At 39.2% G+C, this 16,801-nt stretch overlaps 1 protein-coding gene across 1 annotated transcript; it reads left to right on the top strand.

The window, feature by feature from the left end:
- The first annotated feature begins 12,152 nt into the window (after positions 1-12,152).
- LOC112202431 (wall-associated receptor kinase 2) lies at positions 12,153-15,390 on the top strand. Its single transcript, XM_024343447.2, has 3 exons — positions 12,153-13,187; positions 13,325-13,507; positions 13,952-15,390. Exons 1-3 carry the CDS (start codon positions 12,290-12,292, stop codon positions 15,136-15,138), a joined length of 2,268 nt encoding a protein of 755 aa, XP_024199215.1. The 5' UTR covers positions 12,153-12,289; the 3' UTR covers positions 15,139-15,390.
- Positions 15,391-16,801: the final 1,411 nt, after the last annotated feature.

Raw genomic sequence — 16,801 nt, 5'->3', positions numbered from 1 at the left:
CAGATTACATGTCACGCCCCTGATTTTTACACAAATAAAAATCGATATATAATCTCATAATTATACATGCGTGAACGTTTAGTAATCAATACAAAATACCTGAAATCTTTTTCCCTTTAAACCAAGTACATACTGATGTCCTGAACCCTCAAGGTTAATATACACTCATTCCATAGAGTTATATATTACACAAGCTTACGAATTAAATTGTCGACAACAAGATAAAAAGTAAATGCTCCTCAGAGTTTACTACAACAGAAGTCCTTATCAAAAGTAAGGTCACATAAATAGCTTCCTACCGTAAAGCTGCAAAGTCGCTACCTCAGCTTCAACCACGATTATCCTAACCTGCAGGATTAACCCCTACACCGTTTGAATAGTGTACCGGGTTGTCACACAACAAACTCGGTAAGCTTTTGCAAGCCCGTATGAGTAACTCAAAATAGTTAACACAACTCAAGCAAAATCACGGGATAAACCCACACGAATCACGAGATAAACTCACACGAATCATGTTTAAATCAATAAACAAATCACGTTTCAATCAAGAAATAAAGCACGAGATAAACTCACACGAATCGCGAGATAAACCCACACGTTTAAATCAAGAAACAACTCACACAAATCACGGGATAAACCGACATAAATCATGGGATAAACCCACACGAATCACGTTTAAATCAATAAACAAATCATGTTTCAATCAAGAAACAAAATACGAGATAAACCGACATAAATCATGGGATAAACCCACACGAATCACGTTTAAATCAATAAACAAATCATGTTTCAATCAAGAAACAAAATACGAGATAAACTCACACGAATCACGTTTAAATCAATAAACAAATCACATTTCAATCAAGAAACAAAGCACGAGATAAACTCACACGAATCACGTTTAAATCAATAAACAAATCACATTTCAATCAAGAAACAAAGCACGAGATAAACTCACACGAATTACGTTTAAATCAATAAACAAATCACATTTCAATCAAGAAAAAAAGCACGAGATAAACTCACACGAATCACGTTTAAATCAATAAACAAATCACGTTTCAATCAAGAAACAAAGCACGAGATAAACTCACACGAATCACGTTTAAATCAATAAACAAATCATATTTCAATCAAGAAACAAAACACGGCGGACAGACTAGAGCTCTAACTGATTGTATTCACTAACCCGGCCAAAGGCGTGAATTCCCGATTTTCCCACCCACGATCACACTACGTGATCCACGATCCTCAACTCGTAAGTCTTTGGATCCACCGTATAAATACCAAAACATATAAAGGAGTCGCAGTGGACCCAAAATGTTACACGAATCTAAAATGAAAGATTCCCTGTAATTGACCCCTATCAATTACTCCCGGTATAAGACCCATATTTAAATATCCCACCGCAAACTAAAATGTTCCACAAATATACAAATCTCAATGCTTTTCAAAACAAATCGAAATCAATATTTCCACAATCATTTGTTTTCCAAAAGCCACAACCCAAAACAGTAAAAAGCATCATTTCATGCATATTATTTTCATAAATTCACAAATCACCAAAACATATATATTTCACGTAAATATATATATATACATGTAGTCATCCGCTCAGGAATGCCTACTAATACTAACTATAGTTTGCAATTACTAAATAACTCTAAAAAATAAAGGTATTCTGTTCATTAATGAACCTTGTGAGATTACTCACCTCGAATTCCCGCTGCGTCTTTAATATAGAACAAAATAGTCTAACCACCAACTACCCGTCCAAGAATACTTCGTCAAGTACTTAAGGAAAGTACAGCCTTAATTCAGTAAATGAAACACAAGGAATAACGTTCAAAACCCTAAATCGAACCAAAATTCCCAAAGTGACGCCAAATTGAGGCGAAACCACTTCCGAGACCTCCCAAAGTCTCCGGAACACTTCCACGATCGATGTGTCCAAACCAAAAGTCGATCGGACGCTCAGATCCTCACGGATTGAATAATTTCACCGATATGAAACGGTAAAAATCATAACAAATCCATACGAACTCCAAAATTTGCATAGTATATATCGAAACGCTCGTATCAACGAGTAGAACATATATAGTACCAGAAACAGTCCCCTAGATGGCCAGAACACCACCGGAACGCAGCCACAGGTGGTGGCGCACCGCTGCCGGCCAAAACTCAATATTTCACAAAACTTCCAACATCAAAGCTATTCATCTAAGCATGCTTGTGAATTTTCATAACTAGCTCGAAGTCAGAATACAAGCATAAAGGGTCGAAAACTACCTCACAACCCGTGGATTACTGTTCAATCCGAATTGAACCAAGTTTCACGTGAATAGATCCAAACAACCACCAAGAATCGATCAAGGAGGCTGCTCTGAGCTCAACAGCTCAACCAAGAAGACTTGAAGCCTCGCCGACGTCGGAGATCAGAGAACCGATCAGGTCTGAATACACCAAACTTCGCCGCCTTCTAGCGCCGCCACCACTGAGAATCGCCGCTAAAGGACACCACAGGGAGGAGCGGACGGCAACGACGAACCGATCTGGAAAGTTTCGAAAAGCCGGGTCTGGTCGGCCGAGTTCGGGTCTGGTCAATCGAAAAACTCAGATACTGAAAGTGCAGCCGAGAGAGAAGAGAGAGAGAAGGAAAGTTTTCGGAAAAGGAAAATGGAATTATGAAAGATTTTCCGGAAATTCCCTATTTATACTAAAATGGAAACTTCTTTAAATGGCCATAACTTCCTCATACGAACTCCGATTGATGTATTCCACATGTCCACTAACTCGTATACACGCGTTCTACAACTTTCGTGAAGGAAGTTTTTGGAGAATCCCAACGAATAAAAAGTCAACCTTTGCGCCACCCCTGAAGTCATATTTTCAGAATAAAAATTCGTCCGAAACACTTCCGCTCCATCCACGAGCCACAAAATCGTCTAATAACACAAAATAGATTCCGGAAAATCCTCGAAAAATAAATACGAATTTCTGGGGCATCACATTACACATTCGAAAAGAACTCCACCAGGAAGACCCAGTCCTTTTCGAATACGAATGCCAATAGAACCATGAGGCCTGGCCCTCGTAGAAGTGGGGGAGCGGAGTCTGAATTCTCCAACTCAGGAGGAGGTGATAGGAGGACAACTAATGCGAGGGATATGGCAACTTCCAGGCCTGGTGCCTCAACAGGGGTCTTCTCCCCACGACCCTCTAATCCGTCAAGCTAAGCTCCAAGGTCATTATCTTGCTTCTTATGCAAAGGACCTCACAGAGTGAATGAATGCCCTCACAAGATCCACATTCAATCCAAATAAACGGAGGACCAACAAGAGTCAGAGGAAGAACCTGGTCACATGGGAGCTTTAAGATTCCTGGGTGCAGTGGAGAAACAAACACAATCACCCAAGAAGGACCAGGCCAAGGGCTTGATATTAGTAGATGGTTCTATCAATGGGAAGGTTGCCAAGAGTGTGATGATTGACAAAGGGGCTACTCACAACTTTGTGTCGGAGACTGAAGCATGAAGATTGGGGTTGAAGTTGGAGAAGGATGACGGCCACATGAAAGCTGTGAACTCTAAGGCCTCACCCACAATTGAACTATCCCGAGGGGTACTGCTCAAGTTGGGCCATTGGGAGGGAAAGGTAGACCTTGTAGTTGTCCGGATGGATGACGTCGATGTCATATTGGGGATGAAGTTCATGTTGGCAAACAAAGCTATCCCCATTCCTAATGCCCAACACTTGCTCGTTATAGGAGAAATGCCATGTGTGGTTTCAGCAAGAATCGAGCAACCAAGTGAACCCCGTCTCTTGTCTGCCCTCCAGTTTAAGAAATGCGTGAAGCACCATGAGCCCACATATGTACCAGTTCCTCTAATGAAGGATGAGAGCAAGAGGGAAGTGGTTCCGAGGGAAATCGAGGGGGTGTTGGAGAATTATGCAGAGTGATGCCGCCCAAACTTTCCAAGAAGCTACCCCCAAAGAGGAGTGTGGACAAAAGATCGAAGTACTTTAGGGAGCCAAACCACCTGCAAGAGCACCTTATAGAATGGCTCATCCTGAACTGTCAGAACTTAGGAAGCAGCTCGAAGACCTACTCAAGGCAGGGTTTATTAGGCCATCCAAATCCCTCTTCAGTGCGCCAGTGCTATTCCAAAAGAAACATGGTGGAAGCTGGAAATTATGTGTGGACTATCGGGCCCTTAACAAAGTCATAGTGCGCAACAAGTACCTGATTCCCCTGATAGCGAATTTGTTTGATCAACTTAGTGGTGCCAAGTACTTCACCAAGCTTGACCTCCGCTCCAGGTACTATCAAGTTTGCGTTGTGGAAGGTGATGAGCCTAAGACTACATGCGTCACCCGTTACGGTGCCTTAGTATTCTTGGTAATGCCGTTCGGGTTGACCAACGCGCCAACGACCTTCTGCACTTTGATGAACCAAGTCTTCCATGATTACTTGGACAAGTTTGTGGTGGTGTATCTGGATGGTATTGTGGTGTACAACTCTACTTTGGAAGAACATATAGAATATTTGAAGCTAGTTTTCCAACAGTTACAAGACAATCAACTGTATGTCGAGCGAGAGAAGTGTCCCTTCGTGCAAGTGACTATCAAGTTTCTGGGTCACGTTATTGAAAGGGGTCGAATCAGGATGGACATGGAAAAAGTAAAAGTTATAAATAAGTGGCAAAACCCTAAGAATGTGAGAGAGTTGCGCTATTTTCTTAGGCCGGTTAATTACTACCGACGTTTCATTGAGAACTACTCAAAGAAGACAGCTCCATTAAATGAGCTCTTGAAGAAGAGAGTGACATGGGATTGGAGTAGTGATTGTGAGAAGGACTTTCAGGATTTGAAGGAGGCTGTGATGGAAGATCTGGTCCTCTCCCTACCTGACCTGAATCTACCATTTGAAGTTCAGATAGATGCTTCAGATTTTGCATTAGGGGGAGTCCTACTACAACAGGGACATCCTGTTGCTTATGAAAGTCATAAACTCTCGAAAGCTGAGAGAAAGTACACAGCTCAAGAGAAGGAGTTGCTAGCCCTAATTCATTGTTTGAGTACTTGGAGACACTATTTGTTAGGGTCGAAGTTCATCGTGAAGACAAACAATTTTTTTGTCAGCCACTTCCTGACTCAGCCGAAGTTAACCCCGAAGCAAGCTTAATGGCAAGAGTTTCTTGTAGAGTTCGACTTCCAGTTCGAACACTAGGCTGGTTCCACTAACTAAGTTGCTGATGCTCTAAGCCGCAAGGCCGACCTTGCCACCCTCAAGATGTTAGCCACTTTTTCGGGAAGTGTCATTGCTACAGACATTAAGTAATGTATCAAGGAGAGTTTGGAGAAAGATCCAATGGCATAATCCTTTATAAAAATGGTGAAAGAAGGGAAGAGCTGTCGATTTTGGATGGAGGATAGAATATTGATGGCAAAAGGCACGAGCAAAGGGACTACGAAGGATGCTCATGAGGGAGTGTCACGACACGTTGTGGGCAGGCCACCCTGACTGGCAAAGAACCCACGAACTTTTAAAGCAGGGCTACTATTGACCTCAGATGAAGGACAATGTCACAGAGTACAGCAAGACTTGCCTAATCTGCCAGCAAGATAAGATCAAGCATCAGAAGGCTCCAGGACTATTGGAACCATTGTCCATTCTGACTCGCTCGTGGGAAAATGTCTCCCTTGACTTCATTACCAACCTCCCTAAGGTGGGAGACCTATCAGGCATCCTTGTTGTAGTTAATAGGTTTTCAAAGTATGCTACCTTTGTGCCAAACTGCCAACCCTAAAGTACTGTTCGGCGGAAGATACCCAAGCCTCTTCTTCAAGCATGTTGTGAAGTACCGGGCGTGCCAAAGAACATTGTCAGTGACCGCGACACCACCTTTACAGGTACATTCTGGACTGAGCTATTTGCTGCTTGGTTCCGAGCTCAACATATCTTCGAGTTATCACCCACAGACTGATAGGCAAACAGAACGATTCAATGGGATGTTAGAAGAGTATTTGCGCCATTTCATCCATGCCAATCAGCAGAATTGGGCGCAATTGCTAAATGTTGCACAATTTCGCTACAACTCTAAGAAGAGCTCATCCACCAACAAGAGTGCTTTTGAAGTTATCACTGGTCAACAGCCTCTTTTGCATTATACCGTGCAAGAAGTTTACAAAAGGGCGAATCCGCGTGCTTTCAACTTCACGAAAGAGTGGAAGACCAATGCCGAGATTTCTCAAGCCTATCTAGAGAAAGTGGCGGGAAGAATGAAGAAGTGGGCTAATCAAGGCCACAAGCCCAGGGAGTTTAAAGTAGGAGACATGGTCCTTGTCAAGCTGCTTCCGGAACAACTCAAGTTCCTACGCTCCAGAGACAAGCGACTATTCAGGAAGTATGAAGGACCACTCCCGATCATTTCTAAAGTGGGGAAGTGTTCCTACAAAGTCGATATTCCCTCCTGGATGGGAGTTCACCCCATATTTCATGTCAGCAACCTCAAGCCACACCAGCTAGACCTTGAAGATCAAACACTCAACCAGCCTGTTCGGGAGCACGTCTAAATCAGACCACCCAAGCCAAAAGAAGTGGAAAAGATCCTTGCAGAGAGAATGATCAGAGTGTCAAAGCGCCCATACCAGCAGTTCCTTATCAAGAAGAAGGGTCTTAGAGATGAAGAAACTAGTTTGGAGAATGCTGAAGCCCTAAAGAAGAAGTTCAAGCAGAAGATTGAAGACTTCAAGACCAAGGAGCGCCAACAGCTTAAGTAGGGGAGGATCCAGGGTCATTAGTTAAGCCTTTGGTTGGTTGCTTGTATGCTAGGGATGTTTTGGTAATTTACGAATTATGTAATTTATTTTATTTAGCATTTGGTCTCCTCGGCCAAGTGCATGTGTTCCCACTACTTTGGCCATTTAAGCATGTTATGCTCTATAGGGAGGGGTTCCTAGTCGGCGTAATTTGGACTACGGAACTAGTATAGGTAAGCACATGTACTTTTGCCTCCCTTACCGTCCTACCATCAATAAAAGAGGAATTATTAAATCATCTATGTCCCGTGAGATAGCTCCTTGATCTTTTCTTTTGATTATTCATTTGTTCTTCATGGTTGCCTAATGTTTATATAATTGTGTTCTTGCTTACCGCTAGCGCTATTTTAATATCGTGTGGCTTTCATTGTTCCTTGCAAGGTACTCACTTGACTGACTTGCTTGCTAGCAAGTGTCGCACGGTCCACTTTGCGCATTGCAAAGTTCGGCCCGTAACACTTAGCCATTCAATATCACTTGAGACAACACACCTCGCAACGACCATCCCTAAAGTTCTTGGATAGCTAATACTTTCCCACAAACATTACTAACATTTCTATGGGTGAGGGTGAGTTGCAAGTAATGGTGACCATGTCCCAAAATTGTTGACTCAACAATTCATATGACTCCTCCTTGTATAGAGGCAGTGTGGTCGATCTACCCCCTTCTTACACTATCTCAGACAAAAACAAGGTTTTTTTTCCGTTGGATGAGAATTTCACAGCCAAAGTGTTGTTGAAATGGCTCTTGATACCATGCTGAAATCAAAGATCTAGGGATTTGAGAGAGCAGAAAGCTAGAGGAAGAAGATGATGGTTTTCTTATTAAGAATTGTACTTGAGTAATTATTACAGAGCTTTCATTACATTGCTTTATATAGAGCTAACAGTAACCACTTTGGTTAAAGCATAAACCAGACTTTAACAACTTTGTGTTAGGCTTTAATCAATCTCTCTAACATCCATTTCTTGGTTACCAATCAGCTGAGGACATTTGTCAAGTGTAAGATTAGTTGAGTTTCTTGACTCAAATGGTTGACCTTGACCTTGACTACGATCATTAATCTCATATAGTCTACAAGTGTCAAATTTTAAAGCTTTAATTTGAAATAGGTTCATAAAGATCAAAATCAGCTGTCCACATTAGTGAAAGTGAAAGGTACGCTTGGGTACCTAGACCCTAAAGATCTCCAGTCAAATACATTGATAGATGAGTGATGTCTATAGCTTCGGTGTTGTCCTTGTGGAGCTAATAATGAGTCAAGTGGCAATTTCTGACAAGAAGCATGAATCAGAGAGAAACCTAGCGAACTTTTTTGTAACGTCGGTGTTAGAGAATAGCTTGGATCAGATTCTTGTGGTCTTGAAATAATCAAAAAGGGAAGCTTTGAAATAGTTGAACAAGTTGCACATCTCACCAAAAGATGTTTAAGTTTGAAAGGAGGGGGTAGGCCTACGCTGAAAGAAGTAACTATGGAGCTGGAGGGGATATTGCAAGGCATCCAGAGGGGAAGCCTGATGCCTATGCCTCTCCCAAAGAGACCAACTACTTGCTTGCGATGTCACCTACAAATGCTTACGTTGTTGATGTTAGAGGCAAGGACTGAAAAATCGATATTTTCGGCGAAATTTTCGCTTTTTTTGAGTTGGCAAAATTATCTTCATATACCACCATTATTTTGTGCGAAATTTTCGAGATATCACGATATTTGTGGAAATTTAAGATATTTGGGTGAAACTCGCGAAATTTCCTCCTTTTTCTCGTGGCCCAGCTTGAATTTCCTTACTTTTCTTGTGGCCCAGCTTGAATTTCCTTACTTTTCTTGTGGCCCAACAGCCCAATTTGCCAAGTCAGACTGAAAATTCAGAAAAAAGAGGGCAGACGAGTTTGGGATTCGAACCTTGGTTGTGTAAGAAGAATACAAACAACTCAATCAATGCTGCTGGAAGAAGACTTCGTCAATTACCGGTATCATTCTTCACTAATCTCCTCTTTTTTTTATAATCCTTTTTTTAATAGTTTGTTTTATTATGTTACTAATCATAATTATTATTTTAGATACTTTGTATCCTAACAAACTATAATGATATGTATTATATTTTGTATTAAGATTATAAATATTCACTAAAGTTAAATTTCAATAAATATCTGTGACTCAATGTATATTTATTCACTTTAAATTATACTAATTTATTATGTAATAATATTTGCCTAATATATATATATATATATATATATATATTTGAAATAGAGTAGATTATTGATCAACTAGACATATCCTAAAGTTTAATTTAAATTTTTTATGTTTTTCTCCAAGTTTTCATAGACTTTGTCGAAATTTTATCAATATTGATATTTTCTCGAAATTTCTATGTTTTGAATGGTCGATATTTTCTGGATCATCGATATTTTGCTCATTGGTTAGAGGTGATGAAGGTGAGGTTATAACCAGTATTGACTACGACCAAAGTATGCAGAATCAAGCCCAAATAATGAAGCCCGATGATGGTTGGGCAATAGTTGATTAATATTAGCTTCTCCTTTCATAGCTAGTGTTGTATTGCGTTGTACGTTCTTAATTTGGTTTGGGTTTGCTTTACAGTATTTGAGAGTTGAGTAGTGCCTCCTAAAATAAAAGGTATGGTATATGTGAGTTGTAAATTTTCTTTTGGGCCGAATGTATGAGTTGTAATTTCATTAGTTGTGTGAAATCTTTTCTTTTATGAAATGAAGCTAGCCAGCTAGCAGGTTACTTGTAAGTTATTTTGCCCATCTTTCAAGGCAGAACTCAATTTACTTAACTTGTTTACATATACATACATACATATATATATACATATATATATATATATATATATATATTTTCCCTCCTTTAATAATGGTCTTTGTTGGTCTTCGTTTTCTCAAGTCAATAGCATGAAAAAGAAAGGAAAAAAAATCTTGCTTGCCATGCTGACTAATCTTACATCGCTTGACTTCACACAGCAAATAAATTATTAAAGACTTAGTCCTCTCGTTTTACCACTTGGTACTCCAATTGCAGAAAACATATTTTTGCCACACTTTGCACGGCATTGACTAGTAATGGTCCATCACTGTATCATAGCTACTTTGTCTTTATTAAGACATTTGAAAGGGCATTGACTAGGAATGTTCCATCACTGTATCATAGCTACTTGTCTTTAGTAAAGATATTTGAAAGAAAGGTTGTGTATATGATATAATGCGTGACATACACGGGGCTACGTGTTCATGTCCACGAGTAAACACGTATCAATGGTCAGGTCCGGACTTGAGATTTTGAGGCTTGTGGCGAAAAATGAAAATTGGCCTACATTTTGTATAGAAAAGAAAAAAAATAGCCAAAAAAAATAGAACAAAAAAATATACAACAAAAAGGCAATTCAAATCTAGGCTAAGAGTAACATAAAAGAAAGGAAAGCAACTTGCCAACTAAACCAATCTTATTATTTAGTAAAAGACTTACATTTTATTTACTTAATAATTTTTTTAAATACCTAAGGAAAAAAATTAGGCCGGACTAGACACCGAGCTTGAGCCCGCCGACTCACGGGCCCCATGTTAGGTCCAGCTTTGTCAATGGTACGTTTGATATAATGTCGGATACAAAATAGTTTTCAACTGTAGTTTATAATCTATGTGATTTAATTAATTTGTATATGACCATGATAACTAACTGAGTTAATGCCGAGCTGATGAGAATATATTAGATATATACAGGAGAGATGAATTACGATTTACTAGTATTCAGCACTCAAAATTTTTTTTATCTCGACTAAAATACATTAAGACATGACATATCGTTAGCTTTCAAGTTAAAAGAGACGATTAGGTATCATGGTTAAAGACTAACCTTAGCAATTGGTATCATAATTTCTAAAATCAGAATTCTTCACTTCTTTTTAGTTTATCTAACATAATTTATTGTTAACAAAAAAAGAAAAAGAAAATATTATTTTTGCAATTTAGATGTAGTAAATAGTTATTAATTTGACTGATCTATGAATGAGGCGATTATTCCATGAAGTAATACAATTGCGCACACATATATATACATACATACAGATCCTATCTACAGCGGAGCTCCGCTTTGAAAATTAACGTGTGAAGTTTGAGTTTTGGGTCACTTTTCGGTCGCATATCCACATCTCGACCTTTCAGTTTTTAGGTATTAGTGTATAGATCATCTCTGCAAATTTTCAGCCAAATTGATGATTGTTAAGGTATATAACTCGCTTAAACCAATGGACGGACTGAATCTGTCAACCTGAACTATACTAGCTTTAAGGCAGTTATCAATGCCTTAACGATCATCATTTTGGCTGAAAATTTGCTAAGATGATCTATACGCTAGTACCTAAAAACTGAACGGTCGAGATGTGGATATGCGACCGAAAAGTGACCAAAAACTCAAACTTCACACGTTAATTTTCAAAGTGGAGCTCTGCTCTGAATAGGAAATGTGTCTATATATATATATATATATATATAGGCCTTCTCCACTGCGGACGTCCGCAGTTTTTCATTGGTGCGGATTTCCAGTTTTGACCCACTTTCCGATCATAGTTTCATATCTTAACCGTTCAGTTTTTAGGTCCTAATGTATAGATCACCTCTGCAAAATTTCAGACAAATTGGTGATCGTTAAGGCATCCAAAACTGCAATTTACCATTATAAATACGAACGGTTCCGGTTCAGCAGATTCGGTCCGTTCGTGTAAATTGCAGTTTTGGATGCCTTAATGATCACCAATTTGGCTGAAATTTTGTAGAGATGATCTATACATTAGGACCTAAAAACTGAACGGTTAAGATGTGAAAATGTGATCGGAAAGCGGGAAAAAAATGGAAATCCGCACCTTTTTTCTTAGGTGCGGATATCCGCACCTGAGAATGATTCTATATATATATATATATATATATATATATATATATATATAAACTAGTAATAGTGTAGCGGTAACTATTAATATGGTTTATATTTTTCTTATGGAAATAGTTCCCACAACTTGGGGAGACCGGTCAGGAATATGGTTCCCACAATATGATTTATATTCTTCTATTATTCCTTTCTTGATCGTTTCCACGGTTTATATTCCATTATTTCACACTTGCGGCCAGCAGTTAATGCATGGCTAATGGTCCGTCGTAAGGTACTTCCAACATGGTGATATTTGATAGTCAATGAATGACAATCACCATCCCGCATGACTATACATTTCCATGTCAGTTTGTGTTTTATTAATTTTCAGGAAATAACCCGGGACGACCCAGTCTGAAATAGAAAGCTAGCTAGAGCATAGAATGAAGTTGTCCAGAAACTTCCCATGCCATGACTACAAAAGGCCGACTCAGGAATACTGCTTTACTCATCGTCAACAATACAACTATTTGATACCAATACTCCTCCTTAATTATATTCCACAAACAAGCTAGTGCTGCATGCCATGTCGATCATGGCCTTGCAATTCCCATTGGCGGCAGTCCTAATCCTATTATCGGCGGCTACTACTACGACAACAGCAGCTGCTGTTCAAGCCCTGCCTGGCTGCTCTGACAAGTGCGGTGATCTCACAATTCCATATCCATTTGGCATGAATGAGAGTTGTTACCTGGGAGATATGTTCCGCATCAACTGTAGCCAGGGGGCCCAACCGGACCAACCCCCAACAGCCTACTTGGGGGACACCAATATCATTGTTACCAGCATATCCATAGACGTTGGGGAGTTGCGAATATTGAGCCATAGAGGGGAAGATTGTTACAATGAAACGGGCAATCTAACTTACCGAAACAGACCTCATTTCTGGATGGGTCCTCCATACACCATATCTGATACCAAAAACAAGTTCTATGCCGTTGGTTGTGACACTTACGCAATCATGCGAGGCTTCCGAGGGGAAGAAGAATTCATTACTGGGTGCGTGTCAGTATGCAACAGCTTTAGCAGTGTTGATAAGAACTCTTGCTCTGGCGCTGGGTGTTGCCAAACTAGCATCCCCAGTGGACTGCACAATCGTACTGTGAGTTTGGATAGCTACTTCAATCATTCGTATGTGTGGGACTTTAACCCCTGCAGCTACGCCTTCATTGCAGAGCAAGGCCAATTCAATTTCTCCTCTTCCAGTTTTGAACAACTGAATGACACTGAACGACTTCCAATGGTCCTTAATTGGGCCATTGGGAATGACACAGACCCCTGTCATGAAGCTCAGAAAAGGGAGGATTTCGCATGCACAGCTAATAGCATATGCAAAAACAGGCCTATCAATGGGTCTGTAGGTTATTTGTGCGAGTGTTCGCCTGGTTATGAAGGAAACCCGTACCACCCAGATGGTTGCAAAGGTGGTGATTATCTTTGATTTACCTACTTAGCTACTATTATATCAACATTATTTTAATTAAAGCGCACCCTTGGAATTACAATTTTACCAAATGTATTGATTTCTGACAGGCTTTTCCTTTCCTAATTTCCCTTTCAGATATTGACGAGTGCAAGGCTTTGCCCTGCGAGAACGGACAGTGCTTCAATAAACCATTTCCAGGAAATTACTCTTGTTCATGTTACAAAGGATACAAAAACGACGGCATGAATGACAAGATTTGCATCAAAGACGATTCCAAAAGACACTCAAAGATCGTTCTCCTGCTTATGATTTCATTGGGTATGTATAATTAGATATTAACATGCATGTGCTTCGTATGACCATATATAGCCTAAACTTTTATTGAACAGTAATGATGGACTGAAATTTATTTAGCTTCAGCTATGTCCGTTCCAAATTCTAATTAACATAGTATTCTCATACTTTTTCTTCATAGAAAAGTAATAAAAAGAGAATGCATAAATCATTTCCATATATAAAGGAAGACGTTTTCTCTATTGTGTTTGTTAACGAGAGAGAATAGAGAAGAGGCTCTGTCAATTTTTGAAACCATATTGCGCAAATAGAAGCATCCTATGTATATATACCTCTAAACAACATCATATAGAATATGCACAAAAGAGAAACAAACATCGTATGTATACCTCTAAACAACATCATATAGAATATACAAAAGCAAACTTATTAAAACAAATTTGATCATGAATTTTCAATTATTTGCAGGTGTAAGTATGGGCTTCTTGGTTTTATTCCCGTGGATATGTTGGGGAATGAAGAAAAGAGAGTTCATTAAACTCAAAGAAAAGTACTTCAAAGAGAATGGTGGCTTATTGTTTCTGCAACAACTCGCTAGTCATGGAAGCTCGATGAAGACAACAAAAATCTTTACTGCTGAAGAACTTGAGAAGGCAACAAACAACTATCATGAGAGTAGAGTCCTTGGAGAAGGAGGTTATGGAACAGTTTACAAAGGTATACTGGCGGATGACATAGTGGTTGCCATAAAGAAGTCGAAAGGTGGTGCCCTGACCCAGAGTGATCAGTTTGTTAACGAGGTGATTGTCCTTTCTCAAATCAACCACAGAAATGTGGTAAAGCTATTAGGTTGTTGTTTAGAAACAGAAGTGCCTCTACTAGTATACGAATTCATTACACATGGCACTCTTTATGAGCACATTCATAAAAAAGGATCATCACTCCCATTTGAATTACGAATGAAGATAGCAGCTCAAAGTGCGGAAGCGCTGTCCCACTTACACTCCTCAATTTCCACACCAATCATACATCGAGATGTCAAAGCAGCGAATATTCTGTTAGATGATAAGTATACGGCGAAAGTGTCAGACTTTGGAGCTTCACGATTGGTTTCTTCAGGTGAAGCTGGAATACGAACTGTAGTGCTCGGGACAATAGGATACCTGGACCCTGAATATCTGCAATCAAACCAACTAACAGAAAAGAGTGACGTTTACAGCTTTGGGGTTCTCTTGGCTGAGCTTTTAACAAGCAAAGTGGCAGTTTCTAAAGATAAATTCTTAGCAAGCATCTTTGTTGCTTCCATGGAAAAAGATTGCTTAAATCAAGTGCTTGATGATGAGATAGTGAATGAAGGAAATATTGAGATGGCAAAAAATGTGGCCAAACTTGCAAGAAGATGTTTGAGGGTAAAAGGGGAGGAAAGGCCTACCATGAAAGAAGTAGCCATGGAGCTAGAAGGATTGATTATGACAAAGCATCCATGGGGTTCTGCAGATCATAACTTTCCAGAAGAGACTAAGCACTTGCTCGGATCACCTAATACTTCCAAGGATTACTCTGTGAATGTTGATGGTGGTGGTGGTCCTGGTACTGCCAGTGGGTCCAGCATGCAAATAGACATGTCAATGTCTTCGTATGCTGATGGGCGATAGTCATTTGACTCGTTAATATTGATGCAGTTTTTGTAATGTAGATCTAGCTAGATATCAGAATGCTAAAACAATATTTATCAGTCTTAATCAAAGGCATGGCCAATAGGCCTTTTAGGCCATGCTGACATAATTTCTGTAGTAGAAGTGTCTTCAATTTAGAGGTTTGGTATTGATATTTTGTTGTGACAGTGAAAAATGAGGTCAATTGTTAGGCCTTCAGTTGCTTTATGTTTTTTAATTAATCACCTTCTAGGCTTCTACCAAAATACGCAGAGCTTTGGATGCAATAGTTTGTTAGGCCATCTCCAGCTGTGGAGGGCTAAAATAGCCCCCGGGCTAAATTTTAGCCCCCCATAATCACTCGGGGGCTATTTTAGCCCCCCATAATCACTATTCATGCAAATAGTAAGGGCTATAATTTCTATCATCTCCAACCCTTAGGGCTATAATTTTAAATGCCCTATTATTTTATTGTTTTTCATTATGTATTTCTAATATATAATATTTTATAACTATGCTATTATTTCCACTTATATAATTATTTTTTTGATCAAATGTTATTAATTTTTTAGATAAAATTTTATCGTGCCACGTGTCACATTATAAGTAGTATTGGAGTGAGGAGGTAGAAAAAAAATATGAGTGAAGGTGAGAAATGAAAATGAGAGTGAGGAGGTATTTATAGGAATATTTGATAGATTTTTATTATTTTTTCTGCAAATTAGCCGTTACATTTTTTTTTTTTTTGAGAATATAGCCGTTGCATTCAAGCAGAAGAAAAAAAAAAAGTATCCCAACGGTTAGACTTAGCTGACATCAGCCATGCAATTACATCAGATTAGGTTTTTTGTGTACAACGTGGTCCCCACACAGCACAAGCCCAAGGGCTAAACAAGGGGCCATATATACCCCAGCCCATAGCCCTTTCAGCCCCTTCAAACTCATTTTTGTAATGGCATAGCCCCTAATTGGAGATGGAAAACTCTATTTTTTGGGCTATGTCAAGCCCTTAGCCCTCCATTGGAGATGGCCTTAGCTTCTCATAGTGAACTTCAGATTTTCAAATTGCAACTGCAAAATTAATCACTATCGTAGCATAACTCCAGGTGGAAATTAAATACAGAGGGATGAAATAGATTTCAAAGTTTAACAAAATTGGGATGTGTATGCCTTAATTATTCTAGCTTGGCTTGTCTAGACCTCTGGTGGTGATGGACAACAAGAAAAAGAAGAAGAAGAAGACTTTCCCTCCAGATTGAGAAGGCAACAAACAACTAAAATGGAAGAGTTTAGAGACAAAGTAAAGCTATGCTTGAGTAGCCAGCTGAGATAACGAAACTAAAAGCCTACAGCTAGGATTTAATATTAGAATTCAGCAAAATTACAAGACAGAACACATCAACCCAAGGTACATTACAGGTCAAGTAAAAGATACAAATAAATTCTGATTTCCGTTTAAAGTAGGACTTTAAAGATAGGAAAGGAAAACAAAGTAGAAAAACATGACTATATGAATTATGTTTTCAAATTAAGGTTGGAATGGACTAAATCCTAATTAAATAACTATATATCTAACCACTAGTGCTTGACTTGGGACGCTAAACTAGTGCTCTGGTATAGAAGGGACGACCCAGCATTGCATACAGATCGATTAGAAATTTAG

This window comes from Rosa chinensis, chromosome 5, assembly GCF_002994745.2.
Source record: "Rosa chinensis cultivar Old Blush chromosome 5, RchiOBHm-V2, whole genome shotgun sequence".
Taxonomy (NCBI): Eukaryota; Viridiplantae; Streptophyta; class Magnoliopsida; order Rosales; family Rosaceae; genus Rosa; species Rosa chinensis.
Note: the sequence above shows the minus strand (reverse complement) of the source record. Positions and strands in the feature narration are given on the sequence as shown.